Here is a 14306-nt window from a genome sequence, read left to right on the forward strand (position 1 = left end):
GAATTCTGCTCAAAGCCTTGTTAAGAACAATTCAAGCCAGGCACTACAGATATGCTCCTCATTTCAAAGTCTGTCATTCCCCCAGCTGCCATTTCAAGGCAACTGGAGAAATCAGTTTCCCTGTCATAATTTCTGCTCCACCTGGTCTGACACTTTTGCTGTTTGCTGCAAGGATACTTACCATGACTGGAATAAAAAGTAATACATTAAAACCTGAAATAACCAAATTAGAAACAGGTGATCTTTTCCTTTCTTTTTACCCTTTTCCTACCATGAATACATAAAGACAGTAACTGACCACATTTGAATAATCAAAAAGGCAGCTCTGCTTCAAGTTAGAGAGACGTGACACTTTTTCATGCTTTAACTGATAACTGCTATCACAATATTCAGAAAACCAGCAACAAAGCAGTACTAAAGTAGCTTGCTTCAAAGATTATAAACATTGTATGGCATGATCATTTGAGTGACTGGTTTACCAGAGGACTATTTCCAATTTCACAAACTCCACGTGTAACTGCAGACGCCTCACAGACTCCTCATCTCCGGTTTCCTAAGAGGCCACCAGAGTTGACTTTCATTGCTTTGACAACATTATTCATCTCTTTATACAGTACCTGAGCCTTTGCTTTGAACTCTACTGAATATGAAATATCCCAGTCTGCCTTGAAGTAGTCACCTCTCATAGCTTGAAACAAAAAAACTGTAAGCAAAACGTAGTGTTAAGAGGAAAACAAGAGAGGGGAGAAAAACCCAATGGTTTTCAGTGCTCGGGTTCATTTGGCCACATAAAACACAAGCTCCCCTATGACTGCCAAGAAGGAAGTTAATAAATGAATGACACATTTATCTCAGCCACCTGAACAAAGAATCACACAATGCTAAGCCCAACTATGTTTCCACCAAAACCATCCACTGCTGACACTGGGCTCTCCTTGACTTTCAGCAAGCTGACACTACAGAGTGACAGCGCTGTCCAGATCTCTGGGAAACATAGATGCAGGCTGGCTGGCTGGTGGATTCAAACACCACTGCTTCAAGCTACTGATGAATTACATCTGCAGAGCCATACTGAAGTAACTTTATCTACCCCCAGGTGAAATAAGCAGGTTCCTCAGTGAAATACAACAGGTAACACACAGGGAGAAGTCACCCACCCATACACCACTATGCCCAGGTGCTCTGGTGACAGATGTCGTGTCCTTATGACAATAGCCTGAACAAATGGACTGCTTCCCTCAGTGGCAACTCTAGTTGCCTTCAAGAAAAACAGCACCAGCAAAATGACTTGACTCACCACCAGAGCAGAACACAGAGCTCAGTGAAAGCAGCCAGCAAATTGCTAGGCCACAAATAAAATGTCTAGGTGTATAACTATTTGGAAAGAAATAAACTGTCTTGGAAAATAAGGTAATGGGAACTGAAATTGGAGGCATGAATGCAGAAAAGAATAATTAAAAAAAAATAACAGTAAGCACAGAACTGGGAGATTACAAAGCACTCTGCTTCAACTGATCAGGCTCTGCCAATATGCAGACCAGTAGAACAGTTTTGGAAAGCATGGAAACAAATCTGTTACCTGATGAATTTTATTATGCATCTCAAGGGATGAGAGATTTACATTGTCGGAGAGCTCTTCTAAGAAGTTAAACTGCAAACATTCAGATAGCATTCACTGAATCTCACTTCTTTGTCCGTTTTGGGTAACAGCACAATTTTTTGGCCTTTACTAAATGCTAGTGTCAGACAAATTCACTGGCAGAGTTGTTCTTCAGCATTTTATTTGCATGACTGAAGCAAATCTGACAAAAGTAATGCCAAAACATGGTTCAACAACTCTTGTTTAGCAGGAATGGACTAGGAAAGAGCTCTGCAAATAGGGAGAATTTATAGCTATATGAGAACAGAAATGAGTACTTTGGTTCATATAAGTCATTTGCATATTTCCAATATTCATAAGCCCAGAACACACATTATTTATTTCTGGGGTTACACTACTTAATCAATACATAAAGCCAAAATTAGAAATGAACCAAAATGTGCTTACTGCAACAGAGCAAAACACAAGCACTGTGTCTGGCTCAAACAAAATCAACTGGCAAAAGACATTATCAATAATATTACAAACAGCTAATATTTCTTTTACAGCAATTGGAATCCTATGTTAGATCAAAACTGCAAAGAGTGAACAATGTCAGAACTGTAAAGAGTTAATCAATAATTCTATTACTTCACTAAAATCCAAAAATACTTCAGATTCTTTTCTACCACTGTATCTTTTTTACTATAGGTTCACCAAAGGTTATGGTGAAGTATTGCCTGGCTGAGAATTAAAATGCAATTGTCTACCAGCAATGGAAGTGTATTAGTTTTGTATTCATTGCTCTGTGGAACAAAGCAAGCAGTTACTTCTATTTAGCAGTTTGTCAGTCCTAGTATTAATAAACTGGCCCAAAATATTAATTCAAAGAGATAAAAGTGTTTCCTACGGAGTAAGTTCCTACAGAATTTGTTCTATAGGAACACAAAGACTCAACAGTTTCATCTGGGTTACTCTGCTGCACTAAGAGCTATTAACAGTGCACTGACCATGGTATGGTCTTCAAAAACAGACAAAATTTTGACAGGCCAACTGCAAAGAAATTAGTGGCTGTGAATCTGTTTGCTGTGTGGATCAATATGCCTTTTTGCTTTGAACGCTTTGAAGACTAAAAATCAATGCATAAACATTCTTACCTCCTCACCTATCTTAATTAAAATGGCAGTTCCTGATATTTAGCTTTTTCCCCCCCGTTAAAAAAAGACTTAAGTATTTATGCTATAAGGAACTACAACTCTCATGTAGTTTTTGTTAGTAGGGTTATTGCAATAAAAAAAAAGTTTCAAATGCCAGCAAGTTATCCACTCCCCAAATGCCACGTTAGTACGTGACATTTATGTTTTTCCTTTATCTTGCTTTTTCAAAAGGACAGATAGATTTACAAGCAAACCCAACCCCCACTCCCATGCTAACCAGAAGATGTAGATACCTATAGTCTGAAAAAAAAGTAAAGAAAGAAGTGAATGGCTCTGAAATATTCTAAAGAATTCTTTTCTTCAAATACTTATGGGATAGTTTTGATTAGACAATTACATTTTGCTCAAAAATTAACAAAGAAAATGTGCAAACATAAAATGATGTTGTACATTGTTATTCCAAAGAGGCATGCAGGAATATCTACAGTCCGTTGCTAAAAAAGCAGGATAAAATATAGCAATGTGAAAGACATACACTATCCACAGCTGCTGATAACCCTGTTATACTTGACAAAACTAGAGGAGCATCTCATTTTTAACACATGGCACACTTCTATTTCACTCGTAAACAGACTACTTTCCACAAGGAAAAACATAATTGTTACATACAGGACAAACATAAGGACAAGACATCTACAGAAACAAATGATAAAATAGGGCTTCAAAACCTGGGAAGATGAAAAGAGCCAAAAGAAGGAAAGTTTTGCTTTGTGCCACAGAATCTTTATATTCAGAGACGTAACAGATGACATTTGGGACAAGCCATTAAAACAGCATCACTTTCAAACCATGTGCTTGTCTGGTTTTGCAACATAATGACTGTGGATTTCTCTTCTCATTTAAATCAGATACTAAGGTGTATACAGGTAACAGTTTGGGTACAACCAACTGGCTTTCACATGCCTATCAAAGCACTGTCACCACTAAAACATTTCTGACACAGAGTAAAATATGACATTTGCAGAATAATCCATGCCAAGCCTCACTACCAAGGATATATAATCTTATTTTTAAAAATTTGAATTAATTTAAATAATTTTGGAATGAGATTTGCATTTCAGATCATGAAACACCTTACTTTATTTAATAGTTTTCAAGTAAAAAAGGCAGTTCAGCGAAGCACTCCATATAGCCTGGCATATTCCAGCTCAGCATAGAAGAACCGCAGTTGTTAAACTACAAGCTGTCTGCTGTTACAGGACAAGGAACCTACATTCATTGCAGAATGAAGGCAACTTCCCCTCAGTGACACTGATAGACGTGCCAAAGAGTCTATATAAAGTCTATGTGTACCAAAAGTCTATACGAAGTATAAATGTAAACACAAGAAGGGAAACATCATCCAGTTACTGTTTATTCACGTCCTGAACAAGGGCACAGACTTCACTGGCCACAGCATCGCTGGAAGCTAACCAGTTTTGGAAACTGAGATAAGCTCCATGCTTTCCAGTACTGGTTTGAGAATTATTACTGGTTTGAAATATTATGCATAACTGGTCTGTTCTAATGCATGCAAGAATACTAAGGAGCCATTTGTGAAAAGCTGTCCTGCTTCACTGCTCAAGATTTTTCAGCTTTTTGTTTCTCTTGCTTGATTTCACTTTAAAGAAAAACAGGAAGCCATATAAAAGAAATAATTCGGCTATGGAAAACACAGAACTGACTATTTTTAAGACTCAGCTGAAGCCAAAACAGCTTAGAAGTATTCTGTTCTGTGGTATTGAATGTCCTTTACCTGCAGTTAGCAGAATCAATTTCATTCAAAGATGTAATGTACAATCAGTACCAGTGATCTTTTCAAGAAATACAAGGTATCAGGAAAATCTGACAGAGGTCACAAAAGCTTTGTGCATTTAATATATTTCTGCACATTGTGATAAACAGGTTTTCAGCACAAATGTACACTATATGTACACATAAATAGCATTACTAGTTTTTATACACTTATTAGGCTGGGGCAATGTAATGGAAATTATGCATCTCCCACAGATATTCTCAACTCCTCTTCATGCTTTACTATACAACTCAGTCATTACTCCATTTTTGAGACACATTTTAAGCTACAAAAAGCATGCCACTACATTAACTCTGACCAGTGCATATCAGTCTTTGTTTCCTGGGCTCCTCATTGGATGCTCCTACCTCCAAAACAAGAGATGAAATACATTTAGTGACATTTTTGGTGGACACAAATATTTAATTTTTTTCTTTGTTTTCTAATTAATTTTCTGATTTAATTACCCCAATTAGTTCCATTGACCAAACTACAAAACCAAAATTACATATCTTTCTCTCTCAAATTTTTAACATACTTTCTTTTTATTACAGCCACTGTAGTTATCTCCTGTTACTTTTGCAATCAGTGTTTTTAAATGCATCTTTTTGTTCCTGAAACACGACTGAAAAAGCTTAAAAAAATAAACCAGTGCTACATATTTATTTACAAGATGATTTAGACATCATAATGCAGCATACTGGGCTCTCAGGGTATATAAAACAGAGGTTAACAAATCTGCAATATGATTTCACTCATCTTTCTCCAATACAATTTCTTGACTCAAATGGGCTGTTACAAATAGCCAAAGAAGGCAAGAAGAGAAAAAGGCAAAAGAGAAAAGATAGATTATTTGGAATGAATGGAAATGGACACTTTTTCGAATACGGCAAATGGAACAGCAGCTTGAGAAACATTCATGTTTCAAAATAAGCTTTTATCTGCAAAAGTCTATATGCATATAGCTACGTAAGTGTGTCACTAAGCAAACCACACTTAGCAGGAATACTACTTCCAAAGACATTATGGCATTTTTGACTGTTCATCGAAACAGTACAAGCACTTCCAATACAATAGCCAATTTTATTTTTAATAAGGAAGGCCACATCAGAAAACATTTAAATATACACCTGAAATTCTAAATAAACCCTTTAATAATGAAAGCACCTCCAAACCACTTCTATTGGTAAGAAACAATGAAACCGGCTACTTTAAAATTCTCAAATACACTGGAATTCTTTGTGTAAGAAAAAATAGATTCCTTCTCTGAAACTGTACTTCTGTGGAAGAAAAAGAAGTTTCTAGAAAATCAGTTTACTGAGAAGTGGGATAGGGTGTGGTTTTTTGTTGAGAAGTTCACTAGCAAGTTCAGCTTAGAACTTCAGTAAGTTCAGATCTGAGTGAGAACATTCATCTGCTCTTCTGCAAGAGTCAGCTGTCACTGGTTATTTCAGGCATTCTCTTAAAGAAAAATATCAAAAGAACCTTAGCTTAGGAATACCTGTGTCCTTGACAAATTCCCTTGAGAAAAAGAGCAGAACTGCAAATGTGGGGAGTTTTGCATTGTAATTGTCTCTTTGCATTCACTCTTCGACATATAACTGAAAAGAAGTACTGAACACTTGCGTCAGGGAAAATTTGTTGGCAGTAGCAATGAGAAACCCAAATAGGATCTCTTTTGGGATGTGACCACACTTAATTCACATATCTGCTTCTCTCTGATGATATGGATCACCTAAACTGCAGGTATGTCTCTTTCAACTGTTCTCTTGAAAGTGTTTTGAGGGTTAAACCATGATTTACTCAGAAAAAGTGAGAACTGGGCAATGAAATACTTGCTAGGTACTGGAATTCTTTCTGAGGGAAAGAAAACAATGGAAAGCCATGCCACTCTTTCTTGTAACCAGTCTGTGTCACAATCAACATCTAAAATTTTCCATCAGTATCCAGAGATGATGTTTTACTTGAGTAGTGCGACCAAGAGTGATTTTACTGGCTTTTCTGGAAGCAATATAATTCCAAACCCAGGAAACGGAGAGTCTACTTCTCAACAAAATCTGTATTTGTAATGTACAGCAAAACCATCAATATACACATCAAATAAGTAAGTATCACAACTTAAGTAAGTCATCCCAATACTCTTGCTAGGTGAGCATTCCAACACTTGGATCACCAGTACAGAGTTAAAACATGGAAGCTCCTTTTCCTTTCTCTGCCTGGCTAACTGACCTAGGAATTGTGCAGCGTACTTCTCTACCAGTACTTTAATGACAGATGAGAGACATATGTAAGATGATGGAAAAAGATTAACAGTGTTTAAAATTCAAATTTCTCCCCATTTAGAGAAGGTTCTATCTCTTCAGTCAAGTTCATAACACACTGTCAGATTCACATTCTAGAGGTAAGTTTCCTGCCAGTTTTATGGGAAAGAGAAATTTATTTCTTCCTTACCTCACTACTGAAGGAATTCTCTTCAATTTTCTCAGTTTCTGCCTCCACTAGAGGGTTTTTCAAGGTCTGCAAGAACAAGGCAGCTTTCCTCTTGCGCTCTGCTTGTAGCTGCTTCTCCTTTGATTCCTTGGAGGCCTGTGCAAGCTTCTCCCTTGCTGCAGCTGCTAATCTATCCTCTAGTTTCTGCTTTGCTAAGAAAGACAATTAAGCGTTTAGAGTGAGCCATGCTTGGGGAACTCAGGCTTCCTTAAAACAAACACACATCCCCTCACCACAAACCAGCAAACAGCCCCTCCAGCCATTCCCAAGCCTTTCCAATACAGCCATTCAATGACACTATAAGGACATATCAGCTTGAAATTAAGAAATTCCAAGCATCTTAATTCACAGAAATATCATTTGCTTGATGTAAAGTAGTAGAGGTGAAGTAAAAACTTCTAACTTAAAATGACAAGAAAATCTAATCCTGATTATTCAGGATACTTGTCCTTTTCTATTTATAAAAGCTACCTAAAGAAAGTAGCTTTGTAAATTCAGAAGCTTTTTCTTCTAAGTCTTTAAGTGATGCAAACTCTCCAGTTTGCTCTTTCCACTGATCTGATCTTCACAGTTTCCAGCCCTACTTAAATACATGTTAATATGTTTATAGAAAGAGCTGCCCCAGAAATTTACAGAAACTGTTTCATCATTGCTACAACCAACAGATTTTGCTGTGTGTGATTACATGTTGTATGTGATTACACGGAAAGAATAAGCCAATTGATTTAACTATGTACATAACAGCTACTTTGTGTAATGTTTTTCATCTAACACTTTCATTTTTGTGTTCTGTATATGCACAAAACAACTGGATTTTTTTGTTCAGAGGTTGCAGAGGTTTTTCAACACACAGCTTCTTCTAAGTGTGTTTTACACTTCATTTTTATTATCATACAAAATATTTCATATTTGCTTTAGATATGTAACACTGTAGCATACTTTGTGCTGCTGCAGTTTACAAAGGAACTACTACGTAGAAGCAAAAAACCACCATTTGAAAATGAAAAATTAATTCCTGTAGCATACTCATAGTTGCGAGAAGTACTAAGTTTTTAAGCTTAGTAAATACTGACAGAATATCCACTTTAATAAGCACACTCTGCTGTCAAACAGCCTTGGGGAGGAATGGGTGAACTGGATTCTTTTAAAACATCATTCCATTCAAATTCACACACCATGCCCTTCTGCCCTTACACACATTAACACAGAACAGGAAAAATCCATACAAAGATTTAATGGCATTGCATTATAAGAGCAACAAAACATCAACAAGGCAATATTAGTCTATATGGGAGTGCTATATAAATGAAAAATAGCTTGAAGCAATTCACTGTTCTCTGAAGAAAACGAGAAACAGGTATGTCTTTGCTGGGCTTTGTTAATGCAATCTGGAAACTACAAAGTCAGTGCTTTACTAGAAGGTTGTAATGGAAAACCAATACAAAATTCAGAAAGATCAGGCACTAGGGACAAAGCACTCAACCACTCCAGTGTGTTATAAGTTTGATTTAGTCTCAGCAACCAATGAAGATTTCATTCTTAAAAATAAGGAGGAAACTGTGGGAAAAGAATTCTGATTCCTGTTAACATGACACAGATTCAAAACACCTAAAATGTCACACATGGCAGTTTTGCAGTCCGCGTGAGAGACTCAATCCTTCATTTTGTTTTCAGCACCACATGGAATACCTTGTTTAGCTTCCAACTCCTCCTGTGTAAGTTGAGGCTTTTTCTCTTCAGGAGCAGTACAAGGAGTGGTAATTGCTGGAGTATGGTTTGATGCACTGTTAGCATTCTCTTGGCCTTCCTTTCCCTCCTCTTCCTCCTCATCACTGTCATCATCTAATTTAACACGGTTTTTCTCCAAAGGAAGAAGGTCGTTTTCTTTGGCTTTGATCGCAAAGCTTATTGGAGCAAAGGATGCTGTGAATGAATGGGTAAGATTTCACACATCACTAGACTACAGTAGAAGGCAGGTTCGATTTCCTGACTTTCCCCATTACTCCTGCAGAATACACCACAAAAAAAGGAACTTGCATCATCCAGTAATGCTAATTATTTTGGTGAAAAGGACAACATAACCCTTTTTTCTCTCTTTCTGTGTTTTTTAACAAAGGTTGGAAACTTCATTTTCTGTGTAAAGATCTCAAAAAAAAAATTCAGCATTAATCTCCAACCCATTTATCCAAAATGACACTTCTAAGAATAAAGAATGGAATTTCTCACTACCTAGTACCATATGGTCTGCTCCAATACTTATCTTCCTCAGAATACCTTCTGCATATATATCCTATGAGATTGCAATTAGGGAAATTTAAATACAGTAATTAAATTACATACCAAGGTTTATAAAATACAAGCTTTGATTCTGGTAATCCTGGGGTAAGAAAATATGCTCAGAAACAAAGAACTCCAGAATTCCAAGAGAAGAGGTAACGGTGATTTTCCAACTTCTTCATGGAATAGAACAAATCCTAAAATGGGATTTTACTTCCTCAGAGGCAGAAGAAAAATCTAGTATGGATGTTATGTCTGTCTTGGAGGCAAGTACTGTATTTGGGTTACAATAAAGTGGGATTTGTACCATATTAGAGGAAACAAAAATAAGTTTATAGGAATCAGATTGTCACGAAATGACTCACTGGTTATATTACATCATGTAAATTTGAGCAAATTACTACTATTAAAGTACGGGCTCCAGTTTGCCACTTATTAATAGCAGAACAACAGAAATAATATCATTTCTTTGTGTATCTTGCATTGCTTAACAGGGCATCTTTGAAGGCAGGGAAGATTATTCCTTCCTCAGGGAAGCTACTTGGGCTGCCCAGAGAAGAAACTGCAGAGTCTGGACAGTATGACAACCAGAGCAAAGAGTCCAGTGTTTGCTGGTTGTAGAGGAAATGGGATCGCAGTGAGAAGAAGGAAGAGAGAATTCCAAAGGACCACAGGGCGTAGATAAACTTATCAGTAATTAAGTAAGCCACTAAGGTGTCAAGAAGGAAGTTTCCATCCATGGAAGTCCAGTTAAAGAGTGCTTTTTCTGTTTTATTTTTTTTTCAGTGGCTTTCAGTTCTAGTTAAAAGATGCACATTTTTACTTTTTACTGAAAATAAGAACTTTTAATGTATCTTTTCCTGATAGGCCAATAAATCAGTTCCCAGATATAAACAACCACTTCTCCAAATCAGAACACAAATAGTGTGCTAGCTGGCTGTCTCTGAGTGGCTTCCAGAGAGATCTTCCCATTCTGCCCCTCTGCTGCTATGACTGCAAGAGTAAAAACATTCCATTTAGACATGAAAGGGGTCTTTTCTTCCAGCATGACTAATATCCAACATGGGAAGAATGGGCAACAAGCCTTGAGTACTTCCTCCACATGTATCCTTTCAAATAAGGCCACTGCTTTTACTCAGAACGAATGACTTCTCTTTTGCACAAAGCTTGTTAACTGTCAAGTTGAAAATGACAAAAATAAGATTTTACTGGCGTCACTGATGAAAGCCTTCAACTTTGCACAAAACTGAAGTAAAACAATTTGTGTCAGACCACAAATACCTGATAGTCTGATAAGAAAGAAATATGAAATCAATCAAATTACTTATTTCAGACCTTTTTTGATGCTTTCAGTGAAAACATATTTTTCGCATGATGAAATTCTTTTCCCTAATTTCCCCTGCCTTCTTTTTTTTCTTTATGCATACGTTACCAAATATTTTCATGCCCAATAAATTATGTTACCATACCTTTCACCAGTTTACCATCACCGACAGCTTTAGGAGGAACAACATCCTTTTTACTTCCTGGAACTCCCCTAGCACTCGGCTCAGATGCATCTTCAGGTGCATGTTCATCTACAAATTGAGTCTCACTCGGTGTATCACTGGCAGTGTCTGCTGGAACATCTTCAGAGGAAGATACTCCCTTTTCAAAAGAAAGGAGCAGAATTACAAACAAGATAGTTATGAAATCATTAATACAATGTCTGTGGAGCTGCAATTTTGTCAGCCATTTGAAAAATCACATTATCAGCTAATCACACAACAGCTAATTTTGTATCACTCAGCACTCATGACCATAATTCTGCCTCATGTAAACCCACAGGCCGTAAAACCTACAGACCTACAGTAAGACCATGTTGTTACTTTACAGCAAATAAAATGTTCTTCAGCTGATATGCTTTTGCCAAAAACTGCTTTAAAATTATAGTTTTAAAATTAGACCCTAGAAGCATGTACTTCTTTTCTATATTTATTTAGGTCTTGATCCCCAGGGTTCCAAAGCAAATCCACTAAAGTCATTTCCCAGGGATAGGGTGAAAGCTTATGATATGTTTTTCCTCATGTACAATTGCACGTAACTTCTTCGCAGAATCAGATTTTACAGGAATCAACATAAGTTAATGTTTGATTTGTTCCAACATTCTGCTGAAGGACATTGGGCCTAGTAATGGTTTTTGATACAATACAGATGTGCTGAGATCTTCAAGGAAGTACAGAATTACTGGTTCTACCATTACATAACTGAATCATTCAGGATGATCTCTGAACTCCTATACCTCTAAATAGTATAGAGATTTCAAGAATGATATTATAGAACATTCAAAGTATTTACATGGTGAGTCCTGCGATAACATTAAGTAATTTAACATTGAAATGTGCATCTTTCAATTGAGAGTTTGGTTGCTCTGGCTGTTGTTAAGCATACGTGACGTTGAAACTGAGGCATTGATCAGATCTTCCCTGCAGCCACTCCCTGACCAACAGAACTGGTTTCTGAAAGTCCTCGAAGGGGAAAAGCACAATGAAGTAACACTTCATCCTGTATTTACTGAAGTCAGTAGTACAGTTTCTTATTAATTTTAATGGCCAGAAAAAAAGCATCAGTTGCATTAGTTGCCAATACATATATTACTAGAGCATAAAGATAAAATCGAAATAATTTTTCTAAAAAATTGAAGAGAATGGCATTATCTACAAAGCCATGCAGTACAAAAATATGCATTGCTATGCTTGACCTCAAGGGACTTCAACTGGTTTCAGTTCCTTTTTAGCTGTACTCATTTGAACACTTAAAATGAATCTTTTATTATTATGCTTCAGTTAGTGTACAATTTCCCCCCAAATATATGTTAACAAGTCCTTATTAATTATGTAAGTATTATGAATTCAATCCACTGGTTTGCAAATAAGACATTCTAGAACAACAGTCAGCATTGTGGCACAGGACAATTCTGCTTGTAATTTAACAGCTGAGTAAGATCACATTTACCAGAGCTTATCTTTAGAAATAGTGTTTTCAAAACATTTTTTCACTATTAAAACAAAACATCAGACACAAGTGTTCCAAACAGCAACCATTACTGAATTTCTTCATTTTCCACAAAGCAATTCCGAGGAGTTTACCCACAGGCCTACCTTCTTCAGTTTAAGGCTCCCCAATCTAAGCCTTGAGATGACAAATGACATAGGGCCTAAAAAAAAAATAGCTCTTTCCCATGAAAAGTTAACATCAGATAATGTAGTTCTGATATTATTTGCAATTTTCTTTTCAGTAAGAGAACAATCTAATTAGCTAACATGAGAATAGTTAAAAACATGGATGCCAAGTCTGGCTACCACCTTCTAATAACACGGACTAGAAGAAGCAAAGCAAGTAGGAAACTGCTGTGAGATTCTGAAGCTCTAGTATTGTTGCAGTCATGACTGGACTCTAACAAAATCTCCCTCAGAAAAACGCATGTCAGTAAGCTACTCCAGCCTCTGTGTTACTGTTGTACAAAGAACGACGAGGCATATGGGAAGGTATGGGTGTTAAAAGCCATAGCTAACCTTTCTGACAGCAGAATACTAATCACAATCCTACAAAGCTCTAAACCTCCACAAAGCATATATTCCCTCATACAGAAAGCCAGAAGATTTTCAGGTTGTCATTTTATATTACAACCACAGTGGAGCGGCTTATAGTAAAAAGCAAGAATTAAGTATCACACCACCTCACAGATGCTTACTTAAATGCCATACAAAACTAAAAAACAACAAAAAAAAGCATTCACATCCTTTGCTTATCAATTTCTCTCTAATTCAGCATTCCATTTTTAAAATGTCTCATGGTAACACAACTGGTAAGTCCTTTTCTCACATTTACTGCATTTTTAATAGAAGCATATACAAACACACATGTACCTGGCAGTTGTCACCGCTCTCTTTTTGAAGGAAGAACTGCTTTTTAAATTCATAATAAGCATTATACTGGTGCCATGGTTGCAGGAACTCAAACCTTTTAAAAGAAAACTGAATATGTGAAAATGCACATGAACATAGTTAATACTAACAATTCCTCATCACCTAATCTTCTCTAGCAAATGGAATGTTATTTGATGTTTGAAAGCACGCTTACTTATGCCTAAACTTCAGAGGATACACATTCAGAATATGCTTGCTAGAAACATTTTTGACAGATTGTTTTGATAATTTGAGCAATTATGCTTTCCCATTGCCTTTAAGTAGGTCTCTAAATTTCAATTAAACAAACAGGATAGTACTTCTCAAAACCTGCATGTCCTGTAATTTAATATTATAAAAAATTAAAACCTTGACTTTTGAAATAGCAGGTTAAATAACATTTTCTCTTACCTGAGATCATTCTTGGCACGAACACTGGTTTCAAATTTTACCCCATTCCTAGCAACATACTCAGCTAGCTTGTCAATGACAGGTTGGATATCCGGAGGTGGAGGTATAATGGCAACCACTGGAGTAATTGTGCTGAAAACATCAAGAGTAAATAGTTTTTATAAATAGAACATAAAATACTTTCAGACTCTTGCTTTAACAAAAAAAAAAATAAAAGTAGAGAGGTTTGTTCTCTGAGTTCACCATGCAGTTAAAATAGCTTGATTCAATAACAGAACGCATCCTAAACACTCCCTGTTGAAGTGCAGGAATGAGACTCCCCCAATCAACATGCAAATCTGTCCAAGGTACCTTGTAGATGTTGTGGTAGAAGTCAACCCACTGGTGCTGTCAGCTGTGTCTGGGGGAGGTGGGGGTGTTGTACCAGGAGGGGGAGGAACTGTTGCTACACCTGTAGTGCTGGACACAGTCACCCCTGCAGGCAGGGCGTTGTAGTAGGCAGCAACATCGATTCCCGGAGGTGGAGGTGCCAGGCAATAGGTTCCATCAGGGAGCATGTAGTAGCTGTAATACATGGCTGCCACAGTTGCTACAAAAAGACACATTTAAGA

General features: G+C 36.9%; 1 protein-coding gene across 6 annotated transcripts in view; it reads right to left on the bottom strand.

Moving 5' to 3' along the window:
• Positions 1-14306, bottom strand: part of SFSWAP (splicing factor SWAP) — a 38983-nt gene that overhangs the window by 12542 nt on the left and 12135 nt on the right. For all 6 annotated transcript variants that reach the window (XM_069031410.1, XM_069031414.1, XM_069031409.1 and 3 more), the window contains 6 exons: positions 14047-14284; positions 13696-13827; positions 13246-13339; positions 10807-10984; positions 8750-8983; positions 7022-7212 (listed from right to left, as the gene is read on the bottom strand). In XM_069031410.1, the coding sequence (XP_068887511.1) occupies positions 7022-7212; positions 8750-8983; positions 10807-10984; positions 13246-13339; positions 13696-13827; positions 14047-14284 (1067 nt within the window). The remainder of the gene's footprint in view (positions 1-7021; positions 7213-8749; positions 8984-10806; positions 10985-13245; positions 13340-13695; positions 13828-14046; positions 14285-14306) is intronic.

This window comes from Aphelocoma coerulescens, chromosome 15 (assembly GCF_041296385.1).
Source record: "Aphelocoma coerulescens isolate FSJ_1873_10779 chromosome 15, UR_Acoe_1.0, whole genome shotgun sequence".
Lineage (NCBI taxonomy): Eukaryota > Metazoa > Chordata > Aves > Passeriformes > Corvidae > Aphelocoma > Aphelocoma coerulescens.